Source organism: Apodemus sylvaticus, chromosome 10 (assembly GCF_947179515.1).
Source record: "Apodemus sylvaticus chromosome 10, mApoSyl1.1, whole genome shotgun sequence".
Lineage (NCBI taxonomy): Eukaryota > Metazoa > Chordata > Mammalia > Rodentia > Muridae > Apodemus > Apodemus sylvaticus.
The window spans coordinates 23,467,853-23,490,035 of NC_067481.1; the positions used below are offsets into that span (position 1 = coordinate 23,467,853).

General features: G+C 41.1%; 4 protein-coding genes across 4 annotated transcripts; all 4 read left to right on the top strand.

The window, feature by feature from the left end:
• The first annotated feature begins 4,663 nt into the window (after positions 1–4,663).
• Positions 4,664–5,095, top strand: LOC127694261 (keratin-associated protein 9-3-like). Its single transcript, XM_052195768.1, has one exon. It carries the CDS (start codon positions 4,664–4,666, stop codon positions 5,093–5,095), a length of 432 nt encoding a protein of 143 aa, XP_052051728.1.
• A 6,213-nt stretch (positions 5,096–11,308) lies between these two features.
• LOC127694259 (keratin-associated protein 9-3-like) lies at positions 11,309–11,890 on the top strand. Its single transcript, XM_052195765.1, has one exon. It carries the CDS (start codon positions 11,309–11,311, stop codon positions 11,888–11,890), a length of 582 nt encoding a protein of 193 aa, XP_052051725.1.
• A 6,879-nt stretch (positions 11,891–18,769) lies between these two features.
• Positions 18,770–19,321, top strand: LOC127694260 (keratin-associated protein 1-3-like). Its single transcript, XM_052195766.1, has one exon. It carries the CDS (start codon positions 18,770–18,772, stop codon positions 19,319–19,321), a length of 552 nt encoding a protein of 183 aa, XP_052051726.1.
• Positions 19,322–21,421: 2,100 nt separating this feature from the next.
• Positions 21,422–21,790, top strand: LOC127695313 (keratin-associated protein 9-3-like). Its single transcript, XM_052197360.1, has one exon. The coding sequence runs from the start codon at positions 21,422–21,424 to the stop codon at positions 21,788–21,790; it is 369 nt and encodes a 122-aa protein (XP_052053320.1).
• Positions 21,791–22,183: the final 393 nt, after the last annotated feature.

Genomic DNA, 22,183 nt, shown 5'->3' on the forward strand with positions numbered 1-22,183 from the left:
TTCAGAACGTAGTCCTGTTCCAGTTTCTCTGTGTAAACCCCTGCTCTGAACCACTGATGCCCTAAATCAACCAGCTTATGAATGGTGGCCCAGAAGACTTGTGCACATCTTTATAGCTGTCTGTGTCCTTCTTTCTCTCTTGGGTCTAAAGTCTTGAAACATATTTATATTTAAATAAACGTCTCTTCTTGTGCCTCACAAATCATGGCTTTGATTGTTCTTACTTGTGCCTTTTAAAATATTTTTAATTTATTCTTTGATAATTTGCTACACATGCGCAACTCATGTTGATCACATGTCTTCCGCACTCCCCCTTCAACTCCTTCCAGACCTTCCTCCCCTCCCCGCCAATCACAACCCTCTCACAACTTTATATCTCTCTTTTGTTTGCCCACTGCGTCCAATTAATGTTGTGTTGCTGTTTGTGTGACTGTTGAGGCCCCCACTGGAACACGGACAGCCTACCAGAAGAGGGGAGTCTGTTTTCTTCACGCTCCTCTCTTAATTAGGTCTCAAAAATGCTAATTGCTCACCACCCGCAAGTCACAGACTGCACAGACTATGAGAAATATTCAATTGAGGTTTTAAATTTTTTCCCTCAAAAAAATCACACAAGGCCCCACCCCCAAATGAAAGGCTGTGTGAAATTAATGACTATGGAGAGAGGGAGAATGAGTCTTCCCCATGGATGAGGCCCCCTAATTGGTCCTCCAATGTCAAGTGGTCAGCTCTAAAACATATACATGAGAAAACCATGAAGCTGCATTTATGTATTCAGATGTGTCTATCCATGTAATAATCATAAAAAAAATTGTAATACGTCCATTTATTTTTTTGTTGTTGTTTTTACCATTTGATTTCATACATTTGGGTCTTTTGCCTGTGTGTCTGTCTCTTCACCATGTGTGTGCCTGGTCCTTTCACAGGTCATAAAAGGGTATGGGATCCCCTAGAACTGGAGTTACAGATGGTGATGCCCTGTTGGTGTTGGGAATTGAAGCCAGTTCTTCTGGAAGAGAAGCTAGTGCTCTTAACCACTGAGTCGTCACTCCAGCTCAAAATGTTTCTTTTATTAAAAGCCTCTTGGGAGATGAGTCATATCTACCTTGACTCAATTACATGGATGAATATGATAAACAGAAGTATACATATTGTATAGGACCCTTAAAGATGTTACTATTGTTTAGAAAGAATAAGAAAGTTTGAAAACAGTGAGTATCTTATATGAGTTAAAATTTTGTAGCCCAGACTAGAAGAGAAGTGGTGTTCTCATCCATGGAAACAGTATGGCCAGAGGTGTGGAGGGAAGTACCTCAAGGACCATCTATACATTTTGGCTAGAGTGCTGGATATATGAAGAGCAACAGAGGAAGACTATTTAGAGCATTAACATGCTTTGCCTATCAGACAAATGAGTCGGAAAGTAAGCTCTAAGGAGCTATCTAAACCCTCGGGTCCATATGTGGCATGATAGGAGTTGGTGTGGTGCTGGGATAGTCTACGATGTTTCTTATGAAGACAAAAGGGAGATGACTCAGTCAGCAAAGTGCTTGCCCTCCAAGAATGAGGAGAGAAGTTCAACCCCAGGACCCATGGAAAAAGTCAGACATGGCATTACGGGCTTGTAATACCCCCAGGACGGAGGGCAGACACAGCTTGAATCAGCAAGCCTCGGGTTCCCATGAGGGACTCTAGAGAGAGAGAGAGAGAGAGAGAGAGAGAGAGAGAGAGAGAGAGAGAAACCCACAATAAAGATGACAAACATGAAAGACCTGAAAGTCCATTAAATTCAAAGTGGGAAACAAGGAACAACTAGAAGGTAAATGTGACATAATTCAATTCTGGGTTAAAAATGCTTAAAGGGGTTATAACATATTTATACATCTTTTCTGTGTGTTTCACATTATTATCCCCTAGTTTATTCTATCCAACACCTTGTGTTTAAATTTTTGAACTGCTAAAATCTATTTAAAATAAAGGCGATACACAAAAGAATTTTACTGATACTCATTGTACCTGGAAAGTGGCAGGCTAGAAAAGAAAAAGAACTGGCTAGGGACAGGAAAGGGGACTTTTTTTTTACTTTAACTTTTTAAAATTTGTTATTGGGAGTGGGGACCCAGAAAAGGGGAAATATTTGAAATGTAAATAAAAAATATATCAATAAAAAAAATGTTATTGGTTATTTTATTTATTTACATTTCAAATGTTATCCCCCTTCCCAGTTTGCCCTCTGCAAACCCCCCATTCAGTCCCCCTCCCCCTGCTTCCATGAGGGTGTTTCCCCACCCACTCCCACCCCACCTCCCTATCATTACCCTAGGCTGGGGTATACAGCCTTAACAGGACCAAGGGCCTCCCCTCCCATTGATGCCAGCTAAGGCCATCCTCTGCTACATATGCAGCTGAGCCATGGGTCCCTCCATGTGTACTCCCTGGTTAGCGGTTTAGCCTTTGAGGATTCTGGGGGTCTGGTTGGTTCATGTTCTTCCTATGGGGTTACAAACCCCTTCAACTCCTTCAGTCCTTTCTCTAACTCCTCCATTGTGTTCCCCCTGCTCAGTCCGATGGTTGGCTGCAAGCATCCATATCTGTATTGGTCAGGTTCTGGCAGAGCCTCTCAGGAGACAGCTAGCTTATCAGGTTCCTGTCAGCAAGCACTTCTTGGCAAAGCCAGTCTTCCCTGTGTGAATTCAGCACTCATTTAACGTCTGCAAATTTATCTGATCCCAGACCACAGTGTTCTCCCAACAACCGATGCTGAGGGAAAATGAGAAGGCACTCCTACCAGCACACTGATCTTCCAGTCTAGGATTCTTGAGAATGGCTCCACGTTGAATTCATTTCTTTAATGAACTTCATTAATACCTAACTACTTTGTGCACCCGAACAAAGTGAGACAGATAATTCTTGTCTTTCTTCATAATCTTTAGTGCTCTGTGTATAGTAAACCGAAACAAGCTTGTGATACTTCTATTGAAAGCATATTGGTTTCTGCACCTAAAATATGAAGTAGTCAAAAAGATGACCTTAGATTTTCTTTGCATTATTCAGTGGTTACACGTAATCATGTTCAAGTTTATGCCTATAGTGGTGGATACGGGACAGCATCCATCTTTACTGAAACTGGCATGCATGCTGTTCCAGTGTAATCTTAGAACTGTTTACAACCATCTCCCCATCTCCTAAAAGCCACCTTTGTGTTCCTATCCACATGCACAGGGTCAGGAAGCCCACTGAAGGCAGCAAAAGCGAGTTTTGATCACTACACGTTTTTCCTCAAGTAACCCTAAACACTTAGTGGAAATAAATATCACACTGCCTTCTGTTGGCTACCAGGAATTGTTTTTAACTTATTGCTTGCTAAGATTAAACTAAAGTTTTTGCATTTGTAACTACTAACATATATTGATAAACCATTTTCTTCTTTTTTTTTTTAAGTTCCAAACTTCTTGTATTTATTTGAGTCTGTGCAGAATTTGGTGTGCAACCAGGCAGTTATTCAACCTTGTATGATAATTATGGAATTTTTTGTTTACAGTTCTTCATACAATTTTGTATACAATTATTTAATAAGAGTTCATAATATAGTTGAATTATTTATAACAATTCAACATGTATGACAAAATTTAGGATATATATGTATATATATATATATATATATATATTATTATTATCAATAACTTTGCAATCTCCCTTACAAACATGAAGCAGAAAATAATAGTATTTTGTCTCCTTGGCTCCTTTGACTTGTCCTCTTTGATGCAGTACCCTCTCTGCCGGGGCACACGGTGCAATACTGTAAAATGACATAAATTAAATCAAAGCCCGATGTTGAGAGACACTGTCCGGATGATCCGCATAGCTTAGTTTTTAACTCTCATAAAGAAGTATAAATTTCACTTGAAGGTTTTGTGCGTGTTTTTCCACATTAATTACAAATTTTAGTCTCTCTTTAAATTGAATTGGAGTGCATCAGGATTTGTTCCATATACTCCCCTGAGTGACAAATGTTTCCTCAAATATTAAGGGCTTCATTGTAGAAGAATGTGTGTGTGTGTGTGTGTGTGTGTGTGTGTGTGTGCATATGTTTATGTGTAAGTGTATTTGTATGTGTATGCATATGTGTATATATTGAGAAGTCTGGGACTATCTGTTAACATGTAATGTATCACTTTCTGTGCAATGATGTAGAAACTGTGATCTTACCAATAAAATAAAACTAAAGCATAAAGATAATCTTCTTGAAGGACAATCCATGGTCAACAACTCCTTCCTGAATACTTGAGATTTGGTGAGTGTGCCCCCATAATTATAATTCCGATGAGAGTCATCTTGTCAGGTGCTGTGACCACAAACACAAAACTGAGGCTAAGACTCAAGTGGAACTCACGACTCTGTTTGGACTTAAAGCATTTAACATGTCTCCCTCGGATGAACATACATGATGAGCATTAGCTGAGCAACAAAGACACACCCCACTTACAGATATGTTTAAAGGAACTCAGAGGTCCAGAAAGTCTGGTTTTAAGAGTAACAAGATAAAAATGTTACCTGTCGCAGAGCGACTGGCCAAGGCTTATAAAAGGCTGCGGGTGGAACAGGCAGCCAGAATTCAGAAACTCCTCTCAACTACACAGCTCTCAACCCAACGCCAGACACCATGGCCTGCTGTGCTACTAGCTTCTGTGGCTTTCCCACTTGCTCCACAGGTGGCACCTGTGGCTCCAGCTGCTGCCAGCCCAGCTGCAGCCAGTCCAGCTGTTGCCAGCCCAGCTGCTGTGTGTCCAGTTGCTGCCAACCTTGCTGCTCCCAGAGCAGCTGCTGCCAGCCCAGCTGCTGTGGCACTGGCAGTGGCCAGGAGGGTGGCAGTGGATCCGTGAGCTGCCGCATCAGATGGTGCCGCCCTGACTGCCGGGTGGAGGGCACCTGCCTGCCCCCCTGCTGTGTGGTGAGCTGCACACCCCCGACCTGCTGCCAGCTGCACCACTCCCAGGCCTCCTGCTGCCGTCCATCCTACTGTGGACAGTCCTGCTGCCGCCCAGCCTGCTGCTGCCACTGCTGCCCACCCAGCTGCTCTGAGCCCAGCTGCTGAAAGCCTTCTGGCGAGAATCTTAGGAAGATGACACTTCAAAACAAACCAACTAGAACCCTGAAAAAATCTTCTAAATTTCAGTATTGATAACTCAGCTATTGTCACGGCTACATAATTTCCCAGGAGGTAAATTCATTTGGGGTGGAAGAGCCAGCATCTTTGTTGGTGTGAACACTCACAAAAGGACCCCAGTGTGAAGAGGGGTGTGTAATACATTACTATAAATATTACCAGAACTACGTCAATAGCCAATTGGGATTTGTATTTAATAAAAAGTATTTGGTCTCTTCAATGGTAAAAAAGTTATTTTCAATGCTTTCTGTTCTTCAGAATGTTTTAATAACACTGAGTATTAGAACTTTTCAATATCTCAATAAGTCACTACAGTTTTTTTCTTAAACTATGGTTTTTCTTTTAATAATTCCCTTTCTTTCATTCTCCCTAAATGGCCCATTATTTCTGCAACTGAAATATTATCACCACAAAACACAACAATAATTAAGACACTCACCTGAACAAAGTGGGCCCTGTGTTCCAAAGTCAGTTTTACAAAGAGGAAGTTTGTGTCATTTTGGTGTCTGAGGCATTGCCAAACCCCTCTCATCATTCAAATGTGAGTCGACATATGATTCTTTCAAGCATCAAAGGGATACTGAAGTGTAATGTAAAACGAAAGACCATAAACTCTGGCTGACAAAATAATAGGGTAAGATGTTTCTAGCCACAGCTACAATGTTCCATGACTCCTTGAGTAAGTAACTTCACTTGCCTGGGTAACCATTTCTCATCTGGAAACTGAGTTACATCCCTTTCATGGAGAGATATGTAGATCTTCTAATAAACAGTAGCGTGCTGCCATTATCCCCAGACATCCACAGAGAGGAAAAGCACTCAATGATCCAATAATAGTATAAGCTTTATCATTGTTCTGGTTAGTTTGTATTGTCAGCTTCGTGCAATCTAGAGTCACCTGGGAAGAGGGAACCTCAACTGAAGAAATGTCTTGATCTGATTAGCCTGCAGATACATGTCCAAAGAATTCTCTTGATTGTTGATTGATGTAGGAGGATTCAGCCCACTATGGGCGCTCCCATCCCTAGGCAGGTCATCTTGAGCTGTGTAAGAAAACAAGCTGAACCAGGTGGAAATCTCACCCAAAATGTGTGAAGGATCCCTTTCTCTTAATCCTCACCAGCACTTGTCAGTTATTTTCTTGATCTTAGTCATTCTTAGTGGGGTGAAATAAAAGAACAAAGTAATTTTAATTTGTATTTTCCTAACTTCTACAATGTTGCATACTTTCATATGTATTTCTTTTTTAAAAAAAATATTTATTTATTATATGTAAGTACACTATAGCTGTCTTCAGACACTCCAGAAGAGGGAGTCAGATCTTGTTATGGATAGTTGTGAGCCACCATGTGGTTGCTGGGATTTGAACTCAGGACCTTCAGAAGAACAATCAGTGTTCTTAACCACTGAGCCATCTTTCCAGCCCTCATAGATATTTCTTGGCCACCTTAAATTCTATTTTTGAGACCTCTCTGTTCAGATCCATAGCCCATTTTTAACTGCATCCTTTGGTTTCTTGGTTGTTTGTCTTCTGAGTTCTTTGTATATTATGGATATTGGTTCTAGATAGGGATAGGTTTTCAGCTCTCACCTCTAGATAAAGAGCTGAAACAGGCAATCAATGGCTCCTGACAGAGACAGAATCAGTTTTCTCTAGGGGCATCTCCCTTATAAGTCACTCAATCCCAAGTGGTCAGCATATACACGTGTGCATTTCGATAGCACTGAAGAGACTCAGTTCAGCAAGAGATCTATTATTTTTAAAAGAAGGAATTATGAATTTGAGGGGTAGTGGAGGCATGAGAGAAGTTGGAGGGAACAGTGGATAGAAATGATGTTAATACAATACTCCAATGCTCATATATGAAATTTTTCAAAAACTAAAAAACATTAAATAAAAAATAACAACCAAGGACCAAAAGGAAATAAAGCTAGCTAAACATAAGCCAAGAAGCTCGCCATAGCAAACTTGTTTTCTTCCTCCATGATTTCTGCACCTGACTTCTCTCTATGCTGGACAGTGACTTACAAGTGGAAATGGAAATGAAACCCTGTCCTTCCATACATTGTTCTTGGACAGAATGTTTTCCCATAAGTAACCACAAATCAAACCTGGGCAACAACCATCTTGAAGATCTTATAAGAAGTGTCTTTAGAACATTAACAAGGTAATGTTGTCCTGCAATAAGATCATCTCTACCCATTGTGCCCAGACTGAGTAAGCCAGGATGTTTGCTGTGCTTATCTTACTTGTTAACATCTCATAACGAGTGTTCATAGATATGTACTTTGGAAAATGATGAAAGGAAGTATCAGGCTACCAATCTGCATTTTTGTACCTATACAATCCTCTTTGTGAGGCAGAATACAGAACACAATCTTGCTCACATCCTGTCACCATTCTTGCCCTAATCTCCAAAGACTCTTCTAGAGCAAAGCAAGCATGAAACACAAGACACATAAAGGAGCTACCATTCCATAGGATAAAAATCTTTAGTCATAGAATCAACATGGTGAACTATAGGTCATGGTTAGCAGGGTACAGCATGTGATTGTTTAAAGGTTCTAGGGTATTCTTCCAGGGTAACAAAAAGCACTTTTGGCATCAAACATTAAATGCATCATGAGGCTGAAAAGATAGCACAGTGGGTGAGAGTGTTTGCTGTAGAAGGAAGAGGACCTGAGAACAAATCCCCAGCACTGAGGGAGCTGAGACCGGAAGATCCCGGGAGCATTCTGGCCATTCAGCCTAGTCAACATAGAGAGCTTTAGATTCACTGAGAGAGCTTGTCTCAGACAATATGATGATGGAGCCATCAAGATGGGTCAGTGTCATCAAACTCTGGCCATCTGATTTATATCCCAAGAACCTGTGTAAAGATGGAAGGAAAGAGCAGACTCCACAGCATTGTCCTGTCCACTACGTGCACCTCATGACATGGGCACACACTACTAATAAGAAATAACATGCAGAAGAAGAGAAAAAGAAGGAGAAGAAAGAAGAGCAGGAGGAGAAAGAGGAGGAGAAGAGGCAGAGAAGAGAGAAAAAGAAAGAGTCCTCATCACCATATGGCCTCCCCCATAGGCACAAGCCTAGGAGTGTGTGCCCCCATGCTCATGTGTGCATGTACCACACTACACACACATACACAAAAATGTACTAAATATCACTTTGTTGTACACATTTAAATGGTTCTTTCACATTATATGAGTTTTCTTTCAGTTTATTAAAAAGAAAGGAGTGAGGCCTCCCTAGTACAACTTTATAACAATCAGAAAAACACCACCTTGACATCAACATATACCCAGAGAAGACTGTTTATCAGACCTATAGTACATTGGCATGAAGAATGATATGAACACAGACGCACATCCAGAAACAACCTGCACATACGTGCTTAATGAGCTTAAAACACAGTCAACATCCCAGATCCTAACATATAGGTCTCTTGAATCGTAATTGGATTAAAAGGTTAAGGGTTGAGACACCTTTCACTTAGAAAGACTTAAACTCAGGGGCATCAAAAGGATATAGGTTGGTGTTTAGAAAACTCAAGGAAGGCCTTGTTACTTGATTAAGGTTAGAGAGCTAGGGTGACAGGAAGCCCTGAAAGCTTATTTGATGCCCAGTTGAAGTCACTGGAATAGAATACAAAGCACAGAAGCATAGATGCCCTAGGAGAAGAATGCTGTGCTTATGTGGTTGGGGCATCAACCAGTGCACTTCATCCTTCAGAGACCTAAAACAGTATTAGATCAGACTGGCTTAGAGTACTGGTGAAATGAACATGAAGAAAGCCAGAGAAAACCCCAGAACCAGGACTATGCTATCTTAAACAGAAACCACTCAAGACATGAGGATTGCTCTTAAACAGAGTCAACTTTTAAAAAAAAATGATAAAGACAAACAAGCAACAGTCAAAAGGTTCCTTGTTCTTGTTGTAATGATGTGGTCTCTGCCCTCCAAGATGACGTAATGGAAACTGAAGAAAATAAGAAAGATAATGTTCAGACACCTGCATTTCTTCTTAGACCATAGACACAATTTCCTGGTATCCAAAAAGGATAGAAAATATACAAAGAGAAATATTGTGAGAAATTTTTATCTCTTTTGATTTCCACAGAAATCAATACAGAAGAACCAGATTCTAGTGGTAGCAAAAAAGAAGTCTTGTTACATACCACAGTCTTGATTTATTTAAGGATGGCAAGGAAATGTTCAGACTCAGCTTCACCTTGTGACAGAGAAGGGGAGCGATCAACTTTTGACTGACAGGTTTTCAACCTTTTTACTAAATTGATTTTGTGTGCATCCACAGGGTGCAGAGGTCAGGTAGGAGGAGTTGGTTCCTCCTCCCACCACATGGGTACCAGGGATCAAACTCAGGTCATCGGGCTTGGTAGCGTGCTCTTTTATCTGCTGAGCCAGCTCACCTTGAGCATTGTGTTTTATTGTTAGTAATTACCTAAGTCCATAATCATGAAAGTTGACTTAAATCTTGTACTGTTAAAAACGGTGCCAAGTAGAAAAGTCAAGAAACAATAACACCGTGCACAATGCCATTATCTCCAGGGCTTTTATCAACAATGCACTGCAACATCTTAAACACCAGAGATGGGTATCGTTAGTACCAAGCATCCTGCTGAATTCGAATTTCAGCATGAGTTAAACAGTCCCTGAGATTGTTATCAGGACACCTGCACATTTGAAGCACTTAGAGTGTAAAAGGACCTGACCAACGAAGCTGGGGGGAGAGTTCAGTGGATAAAGTGCCCACCACACAAGCGGGAGGACTTGAGTTTGACTCTGTAGACTCCACATAAAAGCCCAGGGGATCTGTAATCTCAAAACTTCTATGGAGAGACGGGAACTGGGGACAAGAGAATCCCCAGAAGCCTGCAGGCCACCTAGCTTGGCCTGGGTAGTGCAGAACAAGAAACCCACACATGGAGTTGTCTTCTGATTTCCACAGGCGCTCCATGGCACACGCATACACTCACTCAGGTACATAAATGTGGACACAATGGAAAAAGAAAGCTAAATTTTATCTGCAATCAGAGGGTAGAAACTCAGATTTCAGATTCACCACTTGGTTTTTCATGGCTTTGAGGAACTTCTTTCTTTCCTTCTTTCTTTCTTTCTTTCTTTCTTTCTTTCTTTCTTTCTTTCTTTCTTTCTTTCTTTCTTTCTTCTTTAATACAGTATGTCCTGCCTACAGTTTCCCTGTCCTCCACTCCTCCAGTGCCCTCCACCTTCCCTCTCCCCTAGATCCACACTTCCTTCATTTCCCTTCAGGAACAGTAGGCCTCCTAGGAATATCAACCAAAGATGGTATAACAAGTTACAATAATACTAGCACAAACCTTCATATCCAGCCTGGGCAAAGTAACCCAATAACAGGAAAAGGGTTCCAAGGGCAACCAAAACTGTGAGAGACACCCCTACTCCTGCTGTTAGGGGTCCCACAAAAACACCCAGCTAATAGGTAATGGCTCAGTTTCTTCCCCCGTATTATGACAGCAGCAGTAGAGGATTGTTGTGAAAAGGAAGTAAATTGATACAAGATATACAGTTGTCTAGATACACGATAAATGATCAACAATCATTGGTGATAACAAACCATTCACATTTCCCAGGTGCAGAGAAGGCATCTTTTCTAAACAGTTGAACCCTCCTTTGCTTCTCAGTCAAAGGAAACAGGCAAAGTTATTGGACTCCCATATGAGATTCAAGATGCAATTATGGGGGGTCAATACTGAGTAATTTTTGACTCTCCTTAAATAGGAGCAGCATTAGTCAATTTGTCATTGGCAGTAGGAAAATTATAGCGAATATGGGTGATCCAGGCTCACGTTTCCAACGAACGCTAATGACTACTTCGCCCTAGTCAAGAAGCCTAATTGAACACCAAATAAAATCAACTGTTTTATGGGCTTTCAGAAGTCTGAACAAGTAACTCAGGAACAAACAATTATCATTTAGAGGAAAATTACATAAACATAAACAAGGAAGACACTTTGGAAATTGGGGAAACAGCAGCCAGCCAGGGATTATAAAAAGACTGGAGTGGCAGTCACCACCCAAATTCAAAAAACTTCTCTAAGCAAACCAACCTTCAGCACAGAGCAACCTCTGACACCATGGCCTGTTGTGCTACTAGCTTCTGTGGCTTTCCCACTTGCTCCACAGGTGGCACCTGCGGCTCCAGCTGCTGCCAGCCCAGCTGCAGCCAGTCCAGCTGCTGCCAGCCCAGCTGCTGCCAATCCAGTTGCTGCCAGCCTTGCTGCTCCCAGTCCAGCTGCTGCCAACCCAGCTGCTGTCAACCCAGCTGCTGCCAACCCAGCTGTTGCCAATCCAGCTGCTGCCAGCCCAGCTGCTGCCAGCCCAGCTGTTGTCAGCCCAGCTGCTGCCAGCCCAGCTGTTGTCAGACCAGCTGCTGCCAGCCCAGCTGCTGTGGAACTGGCAGTGGCCAGGAGGGTGGCAGTGGAGCTGTGAGCTGCCGCATCAGATGGTGCCGCCCTGACTGCCGTGTGGAGGGCACCTGCCTGCCCCCCTGCTGTGTGGTGAGCTCCACACCCCCGACCTGCTGCCAGCTGCACCATGCTCAGGCCTCCTGCTGCCGTCCATCCTACTGTGGACAGTCCTGCTGCCGCCCAGCCTGCTGCTGCTACTGCTGTCCACCCAGCTGCTCTGAGTCTAACTGCTGTGAGCCCACCTGTTAAGAGCCTGATTGCTGGTTCCCAAAGGATCAGCTTTCAACTCCTGGGCCACACATTCTTGAACTTTGATATGGCTGTGTTTGGGTGCACAAATACAAAACATTTTTTAATCTAATACTGGAAAAGATTTGATATCTCCCATGAAAATAATAAAATACAAATTTGATCCCCAAATGAGAAAATCAGTTTACCTTGGGATTATCCCTATTTTCCAAGGCTTGGTGCCTTCAAGGCCATGAAAGGATCTTCTATGCTAAGATATTTTTCATTCTTCTTTCATTGTTCTGTAAATTACTCTTATAAAAGAAGGCTAATGTATTCAAAATAATAAATTATATCTGTTGTCATATCAAAACTTGCTTCTTTTTATTTACTGTGCATATAATAGATACTTTATAAAGATCCATATAAAAGATTTCGGAGTTGGATTCCATACACTTACCTATTTTGTGTGGGGAGCAGGGCATGTAAGTAGAGCTCAGATGCAGTCTCTCCTTCCACCTTATGGTTCTGAGGATCGAACTCTGGTCATCAGACTTAGGGGCAAGTTCCTTTACCCACTGAGCTACCCTGTCAGCCTGTATTTTATATTCTTCCTCTATAACCTGTTAGGAAATGGGATGCGTTCCAACTGCACTTAGACCCCATAAAAAGCTTCAGCACTGCCATGGTCTTCTTTTAGTTTGTTGCTGTCAATAAATACTGTGTCCAAAAACACAGGGAGCAAAGAGGTTGCTTGGCTTATACTTCCAGGTCACAGTTCATCACTGAGCAAAGTCAAGGCAGAAACCCAGAGTCAGGAACTTAGTAGCTTGTTTCCTAGCTCACTTGCAGGATCATTTTTAGCTAGCTCTCCTATAATACCACGACCACTGTGTAGGGATGGTGCTACCCACAGTGGGCTTAGCCCCGCTCAATCAATTAATAATCAACACAGTCTCTTATAGGCTAAAATGATAGAAATAGTCACTTGGGTGAGAGTTCCCTTTCGGTCTCTCATAGGTTGTGTCCTATTGAGAGCTATCACTAACTAGAACACCCAGAAGTTCTTCATTTCACCCAATGCTTTTATAACTAGATGCATAGATGCCAGAATCACTGACTGAAGAACATAAATGTGGCTTCCTTTCCCAGTCACTAGATAAAGATGCTATTTCAAGTGATCTAAAATAGTGGCAGCCCATGCTAATAACTCACCCATTTCCATTTACTTAAAGTCTTGAAGGACAGAACAAGATGGGCATCAGGATGACCAGCCTCTCCCAAGAACAAACTCACAAGCAGGTGGAGATTTTAAAACTATTTTTTTTTCAGTTGCTAAACAGAAAGTAAGAATTACCAAGTTTTTGCTCACTGTTTAAAATTAAGATAAATTCTTTGGTTTCAGATACTTCCTTAATAGAAAAATATATTATTTGTTATATACAAATGTGTTTTGTGTAATATACATATAAATATATTTTATATAGTTAAACATAAGTATCAGGAAATGCTTCATAAGTCTAGGCAGCTTTTCAACGAATATGATCTTAGACTTGGAACTGGAGCATATAGAAGATGATAGACAGACAGATAAACAGAAAGATATATACATAGATAGATAGATAGATAGATAGATAGATAGATAGATAGATAGACTGATAGGCAGACATATATAATTACCAGGCCATCAATGTAGCTCAGTGGGTGAAGGTGACCAAGACTGACAACCTGAGTTCTATTCTTGAGACTTACACTAATGGAAGTTATCCTTTCACTACCACATGAACCCTGCAGTACCCAGACTGATAGCCATATACATACACACAAAATAAGTAAGTATGAAGAATTAATGAGGATTGTTTCAGGCTGGATTATAATTTATATATTCAAAGATTAACAAAAGCCAGAAAATTAGAATGTATACATAAAGAAAAAAACATAAGCAAATAGCTCACTTACTGATGGGCTGTCTAGATACCTGCTCCAATCCAGAGATACCTTATAAAGACAGGACAGAAACGAAGACACATTCCATCCTTCTGCCCCCTTAAATCTAAACGAAATCATGTTTGCCACTTAAACAGCCTATGCTTATAAAAGAAAATGAAATTCAATCACACACATAAGGTACAGTGTAAATTCAGCCTTTCATCATTGCCACATACTATTTCATGCTTGAGGTTTTGTTTGTTTAAAAACAGGTTCTCACATGTCCCTGGATAGCCTCAAATTTACTATGTAGCCAAGACAAACATGTAACCTTGAATTTCTGTTTTTCCTACCTCCACTCCCAAGTTCTATTAAAGGTGTAGGCCACTACAACTGGTTTATTATAGCCCTGGGAAGTAGACCCAGGACTTCACTGAGGATCGCTAGGTAAGAGTTCTCTCAAATGAACTACAGCCACAGCATACATAGACTGTTAGTCATTCTTTAATTATTTTGTCTTGTTTTTATTCCTACTGAAGTTATGACTCTTAGAGGAGGACCAACTACTGACACTTTGCTAAACAAGAATAATTCCTAATTGCATTCTAAATATTTATCCTTATACCTACAGATAAGTATAGCTCTCAGGCCTCATCAAAGACGCTCTCCATTGCAACAGATGAAGATCATTACAGAAAACTATAGTCAAAATGCAGAGAACTAGCGACCATGTGCCCAGTCCCAAAAGATACATCTACAACACAACTCCTGCATCTAAGTCTCAGGAACATTATGGAAGAGGGTGTTTGTGGAAAGACAGTGAGAGCCAGAGGACTAGGAAAGCTATTGCAAGACTGTGTCTCCTAGAAATGACAGGGAATATCAACCATGATATGACTCTCTAAACAAGACCTGAACAAGGACTAGACTAATAGACAAGCTAACATAGAAGGGGGAACTCTCATAGGCCCCACTCCTAGACAAAGAACTACAAGCAACTAAAGAATGCTAAGAGAAGGAGAATTAGTCTTTCTCAAGGATGAACCTCTTAATTCGTTATCCAGTACCAAGCGGTCAGTTCTGAAAGCATATACATACAAGCAACTCTAAACAGACTTAGCAGATTGTATCTATAAATTTATTTTCATATATATGTGTATGTTTATGTATATATATATATATATATATATATATATATATATATATATGCATAGCAATAATAATTAAAGGAAAAGAAGACACTAATTTGAGAGGGAATGAAGAGTGACAAGTGACCCTGGAAGAGCTAGGGAGAAGAAAGGGAAGGTGGACATTGTACAATTACATTTAAATTTTAAAACTGAAAATTAAAAAGAAAGTTCATAAAATAAGTAAATAAATCCTGCTATGGTCAGACTCTGAAATATTATACAGCTTTCAAAATGAGTCTCACATATCAGACCTACAAGAAACTGGGATCAGTCGGTAAATGCTTGCACTCAAGCACAAGAACCTAACTTTGATCCCCAACACCCAGGTGAGGAAAAGGCGAGAGTGGCCGTGCACAGCAGCAAGCTCCAGGGTTAGTCCTTGTAGCTGTCCAGCAGCCATGGATGACCTGGGTTACCTGAACTGGGAACTGGAAATGAAGAAGGATGCGAGAGAAGGGTGCAAGAGAAGGATGAAGCCAAGACAAAAGGTTCTGATCAAGGCTCAGAGTTTAATATTCAGCACTGCGTTTATATAGGGAAAGACCACAGACCCATCCTTTGTTTCAGCTGGCTTATGTTGCAAAGCAAGCTCAGCAGGCTCTGCTCCTGTAGGAGGTTGACTCCACCTGGGTTGTTAAGGTCCAACTGTGGCAAACACTTACTGTCTATTTAGCCTGCTCAAGGCTGGGGAAGGGCATAAGTCACCCTGTCTCAAAGGATAAAATGGAGAACAGTTGGGGGGGCACATAGTATCAACCTCTGGCCTCCACATACACAAATAAATTGAATAACGTAGATACATAATATGCAGATATAAACACATCTGTGGAGAAATTCTTACAAGCATACAACCTATCAGTCACAAAACGTTTGAAAATCTGAGGATGGCTCTAGCTAAAAAGGACACTGAACTGGTAATCAGAAACTCCCCATCAAGGAAAGTCCAGGGACCAGACATGTCCACAGGTAAATTCTATCAAACATACATAAAAATAATTAACAGCAATTCCTAAAAAATATCTCAAAACACATTTATTGTTCTAGCAATCACAGGGGAAAATAGGAAAAGAAAAAAATCTAAGCTTACCCTATAAAACCAGCATCAGCCTGATAGCAAAGACAGGAAAATCACAGAATAATATTCCCAACTAAAATCCATACAACAGTACAAAGTCATCCATCAACTATTATCAAACAGAGTTCAACTGAATAATAAAAAGATTAAAAGCATCCAGCTTATTAAAAAAAAAAGCAATCACTGTCATCTTTCTTTAACAGATAAAGGGGGGAACACATGGTTATCTCAACTGTTGCAAAAAAAATTTTATTTTGTAAATTTCAAAACCCTTTCATCATTTTAAAAACACTCGGTAGAACTAAGGAGGCTCGGTAAGCAAAAGCTCTTGCTTCCAACACAGACAACCTGAGTTCATTTCCTGGACTCACATGATAGAAGACTAGAACAGACTCCTGTAAGTCTTCCTTGAACCTCCACACATGCACTAGGGCACACACAACTGTGCACATACAAATAGGTAAATAAGCAAATAAATAAATAAATAGATAGATAAATAAATAAATAAATAAATAAAATAAGATTTTTTTTACTCTAAAAAAAAACACTCAAAAATCAAAACTACCTCAGTATAATAAAAACCCTCAATTAAAAGAATACAATTAACCTCATTCTCAGCAGCAGAAAACAGATAGCGTTTCCCGTTATCTTGGGAATGAGACAAGAATGCCAACTCTGTTATGCTGTTTAGCATACCACTAGAAGTGCTAGCTAGAGAAATTGAGCAAAGTAAAGAAATAAATGTCGCCAAATTGAAAAAAATAAGAAGTAAAACTATCTTCATTTAAATATGACAGGATATTGCACACACACACACACACACACACACACACACACACACACGCATACACCTAAAGATTCACACACAAAAGAAGTGTTAACAACAATCAATGAACTTAGCAAAGTTACCAGTACGAACTTCACACACACACACACACACACACACACACACACATAGACACACACACAGAGACACACACACTCTTTCTCATACACGCACACAACACACACATGCTCACTCTCTCTCTTTCACACACACACACACACACACACACACACACACACACACACACACACTTGAATTTCTATACCCTAACAGTAAGCTACAAGAACAAATTACATTTACAATGGCCTCAGAAAGAATCAATTCTGAAGGGATCAACTTAACTGAGGGAAACATTTGGACACCAGAAATAGCAAAAGGTTACTGAGACAAACTTTAAAAGACGCAAATAAGTAGAAAGATACCCAGTGTCCCCAGACTGTAAAACTTGCACTGTTAAAATAACAATACTGCGGATCGGTCTACAGATGTAAGACAATCCTACTGAAGTCCCCATGGTGCTTTTGTGGTGTTCCCTGGCACCCACACTGAGTGGCTCCCAGATGCCTATACCTCCAGCTCAGAGGATCCATTGTCTCCGGCCTCCACAGGCGCTTACGCTCCATATATACACTCACATGCACACACATAATTAAAAATAGGATCAATTTTTTTAAGGAGAAAATTAGTTCTTTCAGACTTTAAGGTTTATTTTAAAACTAAAGTAAGCTAAATAGTGTGGTGTTAACACAGAGACTGGCAAACAGAAAAGGATGCTCAGAAATAAATCCTTATTCACAGTCCAAAGAATTTCAATAGGGGTAATAAGACCCGAAGGCTAAAATGATTAACATGATGTTAAAAATATTGACATGAATTTCATGCAATGATTATTTGCCACAATTAAGATTTTAATTTACACATGCATAAACCCAACCTTTATTGAAATTGAAGACACACATGTGCACACATTCAAACACACACGTGTGCGCACACACACACACACACACACACACATGTTATTACTTCAAGAAGCAGGAATGAATAAAGAATAAATACCAACTGCTGATATTGATTATCTCTGATACACTAGTTTTGAAAGATATTTGCATATGTGAATTGTATCTGTGCACACTAGGAAAAGGGGATATCAGTTTTCCTTATATAACTCCATCATTCTTTGCCTTGTTAAACTGTATCCATTGATATCATTATATATATATATGTATATATACATATATATATGTATATAAAACAAGGTAAAAAGCAGAGTGGCTAAAAGCTTCGGTTTGTAATGTGTGCATTGATGACCAAAAGGAAATAGCATTTAGCCTTAAAGGATCTTCTAACCTGCACAGACTGATCCCAGGAAGACAGACTTTGTTTGGATGTTGATCAGTTTAATGGCTTATGTTTTGATGACACCAATATTAGTCTTACCGAGTCTGAGTAAACTGTTTATGAAATCATGATTGTTACTGAGTGGCTCCTTAGGAAATAAATTTTCAGTTTGGATAAACTGTCCCTAAGGTTATCAAAGGTCAGCTGAGACAAAGCAAGCCAGGGCAGTGTTTGTCATGTGACTTTTATAGAGGCCTGCTGTGTTAGGCAATACACCTTCTCTTAGACCAGAGAGAAAGAGGAAGCACAGTGCCACTTAATTGATCACTGACTATATCAGATGATGGAAGCACTGTTTATAAGTTTCTAATTACTTAGGTACTGACCAATCAAAGACTGACTTTGCAACTTGCGTCAAGGGAAGATGCTAAACGTTAGATGAATACGCAGCTATAGGGAATATATAAAAGGCCAGGTGAGGAAAACACAACCCAAACTCAGAAACTTCTCCTCACAGAAAAACCAACTTGACTCCTGACACCATGGCCTGCTGTGCTACTAGCTTCTGTGGCTTTCCCACTTGCTCCACTGGTGGCACCTGTGGCTCCAGCTGCTGTCAGCCTAGCTGCACCCAGTCCAGCTGCTGTCAGCCCAGCTGCACCCAGTCCAGTTGCTGTCAGCCCAGCTGCACCCAGTCCAGTTGCTGTCAGCCCAGCTGCACCCAGTCCAGCTGCTGCCAGCCCAGCTGCTGCCAGACCAGCTGTTGTCAGCCCAGCTGCTCCCAGCCCAGCTGCTGTCAGACCAGCTGCTGCCAACCCAGCTGCTGTGGAACTGGCAGTGGCCAGGAGGGTGGCAGTGGATCCGTGAGCTGCCGCATCAGATGGTGCCGCCCTGACTGCCGCGTGGAGGGCACCTGCCTGCCCCCCTGCTGTGTGGTGAGCTCCACACCCCCAACCTGCTGCCAACTGCACCATGCCCAGGCCTCCTGCTGCCGTCCATCCTACTGTGGACAGTCCTGCTGCCGCCCAGCCTGCTGCTGCCACTGTTGTGAGCCCAGCTGCTGTAAGCCCAGCTGCTCTGAGCCCAGCTGTTAAGAGCCACATTCCTGAGTAGTTAAAAATGCAATGAAAAGCACTGAAGAATTGTGTGGACTGCTAAGGACGTGTTCTGTATGGTGGATGCTAAGTATCTTCATGTTGCTAACCTGTTTATCATGGTGGAACTCTTCATCAGGATCCCCACAGATGTGCTGAAATTAGCGCACTGAAACCACATCTCAATCAGCATGTTCCTGGGACCCTTCTTTGCTTAGGTGATGCACAAGGCTGCAACATCACATCATTCTAGTGACATGTGGACTTTCTTCCATAGTTCTCGATGCCCACACGTCTTCTGCCATGCTTTCTACTTGGAGAGATCCTGATGCTCTCAAAGTGTTCTATGCACAAATGAATAGATTTCTGTCCATCTTTTAAGTTTAAGCTGCCCATCTATAGATGACAGTAATCTTCAGGCATAGACACATAATCTAAAACAAAAGGGTTGTATGAAAATTAACTTATGTATGATTGTCTGCTAATAAAAATGTTCTGTGCATTAAATAATCTTCATGGCTATTTAAATGTGTGAATGTTTTATTAAAATATACCCAGAGCAATAGAGTTACCCTAAATGGAGTTTTTATACCAACTCTATCCATGTCCCATTTGGTACAGTAGATGATTTTTCTTTATCCATGAACAACATAAAGAAAGTGGGTTGTCTACTAACTAGATTGGAAAATATCAGCCAATACTATTTCCAATAGAACTTGGGTTTAATTCCTACAACTTGGCCTAACTCCATTCTGCTGATCTCCAGCTGTGTGAGCTTCAACTCTCAATATTCACCTGCATTTACTGGGTGTAGGAGGGATGCATCTGTACTAGATAAAGGTAGAACAAGCAGCTTGGAGGTGTAACTGCTGAGTTCCACCATCACACCATACAGATGCATTAGAAATCTCAAACAGCAACATCACAATTTATAATTTATAAGCCAAAAAAATGCCTTTCATAAGAAGTTAACACAAACCTAGAACAAAATGAGGTAGATTCTATCGTGTAATTTTAATTCTTATAGAAGCAGTTGACTGCAATACACAAAATGCATAAAGGCCTAAGACATTTCTCCAGGTAATTTACAAGTCCCCAGCACTTACCTCTCTCATTAAATTGGCAGCGATGATGGATTACAAACAGAATGAATGGTACATTCCAGAAAAGAGAGAATTGGATGACTATACATCTGTTCAATGTGTCATAACTCCTAGATATTTTTCTCAAGCTTTTTCCGGCCACTATATTCAGACAAAAATAGCTCAACACTCCCTAGTGTCTTCACAGCAAGTAAGTCTTTGTGGGCGGTGCTACAACTTGAAAGTGCTCTTACTCATTCTTGAGTGGTTCAGGTGGCCATGAATCATACCTTACACTCCACCCCCTCACTTAATCGCCACTGAATCAGATTCAATAAACATTTAATACAAATATACGAAAATCAGGCTGGATATTTTCGGCAAAAAAAAAAAGCAAGTTGTATGTTTGACAGTGAAAGAACTCTCTGGCCTGAAATACAAATAATGTTTACACATTTCCAATACATTGAAATGAAAAGAACTTTAAAGACCATTGATTATGGTGCTACAGTCAATGAAGTAGATGTCTGTATTACATGTGACCAAGGGTGTGCTCAATTTGGCAAATACACCAATGCTCTAAATTTGATAGAATTTAGTCTATATATGCAAGAGAGAAAAATAATGTTTGCAAGGAGCAAGTTGCCTTCTGCTTTGGAGGTTTGGGTAGATGGCTGAGAGGAATGACAACTATTCAGAGTAAGGGTGTTGCCTTAGCCTACAGGGAGAAGACTCTTTGAACATGGAAACCACAAACACTACTCTAAAGAGTATGTGGCCGATAGAACGAGTCACAGCAACCTTATAAAACAAAACCATCCCCATAATATGTCACAAGTATTTCAATGGAAGCCAATCAGAGGACCACTAAGGAACAAATTTAAACAAAAACACAAAAAAATATGTTAAGAATTTTATAAACAGCACCTCGCTTGACTATATAAAGGCCCTGTGTTCAGGTTATCCCAAACTCAGGAACTCATCCAATCTACTCAACACCCAACCAGCTCCTAACACCATGGCCTGCTGCGCTACTAGCTTCTGTGGCTTTCCCACTTGCTCCACTGGTGGCATCTATGGCTCCAACTGCTGCCAGCCCAGCTGTTGTGAGACCAGCTGCTTCCAGCCAAGCTGCTGCGGGATCGGCTATGGCATCGGGGGTGGCATTGGCTATGGCCAAGAGGGTGGCTGTGGATCCGTGAGCTGCCGTGTTAGATGGTGCCGCCCTGACTGCCGCGTGGAGGGCACCTGCCTGCCCCCCTGCTGTGTGGTGAGCTGTGTACCCCCAAGCTGCTGCCAGCTGCACCATGCCCAGGCCTCCTGCTGCCGTCCATCCTACTGTGGACAGTCCTGCTGCCGCCCAGCCTGCTGCTGCTACTGCTGCTAATCTACCTATTAAGAATCAGATTTTCAACTGCCCAGATCATGGTATTCTTGAATTGTGCATCTCCTTGACCAACCCTGGACCAGTAACAAGTTCTTCAACCTTTACTTCATTGTCTTTTATGAGGCCTCAGAGTACAGGCGCATCACAGAACTGTCCGAGTCTGTTCTATAATCAATACCTCGACCCTCTATGGTGGATCTAGAAATGCTATGAGTCCACAGGCTGACCACCAAATTGTTCTGGATATATTGCATCTGAAACTCTTTCAGAATTGAGAATTGTCAAAATCTTGGAACACATTTTCTTAAGAACAGTCTGTAACCCTATTCTTCCTGCTTGGCTGACCAACTTTTATCTTCTGTTTACTTAAAGCTTTTCTAACATCAAAGACAC

What these genes read in the sequence shown, in the direction of transcription:
- LOC127694261 (XM_052195768.1), top strand. Translation starts at nt 4,664, where the DNA reads ATGGCCTGCTGTGCTACTAGCTTCTGTGGCTTTCCCACTTGCTCCACA.
- LOC127694259 (XM_052195765.1), top strand. Translation starts at nt 11,309, where the DNA reads ATGGCCTGTTGTGCTACTAGCTTCTGTGGCTTTCCCACTTGCTCCACA.
- LOC127694260 (XM_052195766.1), top strand. Translation starts at nt 18,770, where the DNA reads ATGGCCTGCTGTGCTACTAGCTTCTGTGGCTTTCCCACTTGCTCCACT.
- LOC127695313 (XM_052197360.1), top strand. Translation starts at nt 21,422, where the DNA reads ATGGCCTGCTGCGCTACTAGCTTCTGTGGCTTTCCCACTTGCTCCACT.